Raw genomic sequence first — 2,765 nt, 5'->3', positions numbered from 1 at the left:
GTGTGAGAGTGTGTGTGTGTGTGTGTGTGTGTGAGAGTGTGTGTGAGAGTGTGAGTGAGAGTGTGTGTGAGAGTGTGAGTGTGTGTGAGTGTGTGTGTGAGTGAGTGTGAGTCTTTGGTAAGCGGTGCTGGGACGAGCGGATGTGCACAGGGTGGAAGAGGAAGCAGACCCCGACTTAGTGTTACACACACAGACCGATGCCAATGGGTCTGCAGATGCTGATGGAAGAGCCAGCTTCCTTCAGGAGGACAGACGGGCGCTGGCGCCAGGCCGCGGGACGGGGGCCTCGGGAAGGGCGTCCGCAGGCTTCTGGTCGGAAGAGAGTGAGGAGAGCGCAGAATTCACACCCGTTCCAAACCCGCGAGAAAGCCCGTCCTGTGGGAAAGGGGCAGGAGACACAGGCTCGCGTGGCCAAGACCCAGGACAAGTGCCAGCTCCTCCAGTGAGCGTGTCTCCCAACGTGCTGGGTTAGCGAAGCGGGTACGAAGGTTCACTTACAGGAAGTTCGGAAAAGGGGACAACCAAAGTGCCCGCCTGCGGGGATGCATCTTTGGCAAAGGAGTGGCTTCATGAAGTGCTGGGCGGTGGCGGCCTTTGGAGCTAGTGACAGGCAGGCACAGGCGCCCACCCTGGCCGACAGGGCCTCAGGTCCCATTCCAGGCCTCGAGGAGGCGGAGCACCCGAGGCGGGAGTTGCCTGCGACTAGTGCCAGCGGCCGCCAGGTCAGCCCCCACGGCGTCAGCCCCACTGCCATCGTCGGGGCCATGGCGAGATGCCTTGATGTAAACAGAACAGGTGTAATTGCTAATATTTTGTATTGATTTTTAGAAAGAGGAAGAGAGAGGAACATTGATGTGAGAGTGAACATCCATCAGCTGCATATTGCACGGCCCCTACCAGGGTTCAAGCCCGCCACCCGGGCATCGAACCAGCAGCCTTTTGGTACCGAGCCCCACCGGCCTGGGTGTAATCGCTAGTGTGTAAAGGAGGTGCAGGAAGGCCTTTGCTTTCTCTCTGACGTCTCCCCCTGACAGGAACCAGCCGCCTGGCCCGTCCCTAAAGGGCTCCAGAGCCTCTTCCATGTGTCTAGTGACAGGCGTAGGGCAGCACCCTGGCTCTGACTCTGCCGTTGGCCAAGCAAGGGGCCTGCCCTGCAGGTTCTGGTCCCCTCACCTGCACCTGGACCTGGGCTGCAGGAGCTGTTGGTGCTGCAGGGGTGCCAGGTCTGCACCTGCTGCCAGGCCTCTGCCCTCTGCCTGCGCCTCCCCCACGGTTCCCACATGCTGACCTGCTTGTCCTCCCAGGGCCACAGGTTGTGCTCAGCGTGTACGGACCAGACGTGTTCGGGAACGACGTGGTCCGAGGCTACGGGGCAGTGCACGTGCCTTTCTCTCCTGGCAGGTAGGCCCTCACTCTGCTGCCCTCCGCACAGCCCGTCCCTCACTGGGCCGTTCTGGCTTAGGAACTGGCAGCAGCAGCAGGGCTCTTCCTGGGACAGACTTCACCTCTCGGCCAGGAATGTGCCGTTGCCCAGGGTTCTGGGCAGCTCAGCTTGGGTGGTGGGGGCAGAGCCCATATCTGGAAGGAGACCTAAGTGGCGAGGTTCATGCTGCTGCCCGAACACCACGGGGTGGAGGGAGTGCTGGGCATCCTGAGGGGCTGCGCCCACTCCGAGGGTCCTGGGCAGGTAGGGTCTGGAGTGCACGCAGCCCTTCATCTCTCTCGTCCCCAGTGCCCCGCAGCCTGGCGCGCCTGGCAGCAGAGGACACGGAAGTGTCAGACACGTGGCCACGTGGGCTCTGCCCTCAGGAGCCCCCAGAGCCGTGGCCATGGAGAGGCGCCGCCCTGTCAGGCACTGCTGGGAGGGTGTAGACAGTGGGCTGGCGCACAGGGCAGGCCGAGGCCAGCTGGCCTGGAGAAGGCCGAGAGGAGGCGCCGGGTGCGCTGCTCTGAGTTCTGTTAAAACAAGGGCCAGACTCGGAGGCCGGGAGAGAGGACGGGGGACAGGCCCCGGGCTCTGAGGGTGAGACGGGCCTGGGGCAGGGCACCAGGGCGGGGCCGAGGTCCAGGGTTGGTCAGGGCTTCTTGGAGGAAGGGCACTGCGCTGGGCCCTGAAGATGGCAGAGCAGGTGGACATTTGGAGGACAGGGCTCTCAGGGGCACGTGGGCACCGGCACCTCCGGTTTGAGGTTTGTAGCCTCAGCATCCTTCTGGCCCCTTAAAAGAACAAAAGGCTCATGAGGTGCAGCTCTGCAAGGCTGGCTCCGTGCCACACCAGGCACACGCCGCGTCAGTGCGCTGCACCGGCTGCCCGCTGCCCGCTGCTGGCCGCTCGCTGGAGGCTCCGGCAGCGGCGTTGCTTCTCTGTCCCTCAGCACATCTGTCAAAACTTCTGTTTCAGGCACAAAAGGACCATCCCCATGTTTGTCCCAGAATCTACATCTAAGCTGCAAAAGTTCACAAGGTGAGTGCCTGCAGGGAGTGCTGGTGGGGGATGTCAAGGGAGGCTGAGCCTCAGGCCTTGGCCCTCACCACCTCCAAGTGGGAGTGGGGGACCAGCTAGGCCCTGGCTGACTGGGCAGTTGGGTGGGGACAGCAGCCTCCATCAGCTCAGCTATAAGCCACCGCTGCTCCTCAGCAGTCAGCAGGCCCGGACCCTCTGTTCACCAGCAGGACAAGGGGAAGTGCAGGACCAGCTGGGCTCCGGGGCAGCAGCTGGCACACTGCCCCTGTGGGCTGGGCCGGGAGACGGGGGCGGAGGGGCG

The 2,765-nt window shown here is 63.2% G+C and overlaps 1 protein-coding gene across 1 annotated transcript in view; it reads left to right on the top strand.

Moving 5' to 3' along the window:
* Positions 1-764: 764 nt before the first annotated feature.
* B9D1 (B9 domain containing 1) overlaps positions 765-2,765 on the top strand; it is a 5,018-nt gene continuing 3,017 nt past the window's right edge. Inside the window, exons 1-3 of the mRNA XM_023746695.1 lie at positions 765-795; positions 1,305-1,401; positions 2,402-2,464. Of these exons, the coding sequence (XP_023602463.1) occupies positions 765-795; positions 1,305-1,401; positions 2,402-2,464 (191 nt within the window). The remainder of the gene's footprint in view (positions 796-1,304; positions 1,402-2,401; positions 2,465-2,765) is intronic.

Source organism: Myotis lucifugus, unplaced genomic scaffold, assembly GCF_000147115.1.
Source record: "Myotis lucifugus unplaced genomic scaffold, Myoluc2.0 scaffold_721, whole genome shotgun sequence".
Lineage (NCBI taxonomy): Eukaryota > Metazoa > Chordata > Mammalia > Chiroptera > Vespertilionidae > Myotis > Myotis lucifugus.
Note: the sequence above shows the minus strand (reverse complement) of the source record. Positions and strands in the feature narration are given on the sequence as shown.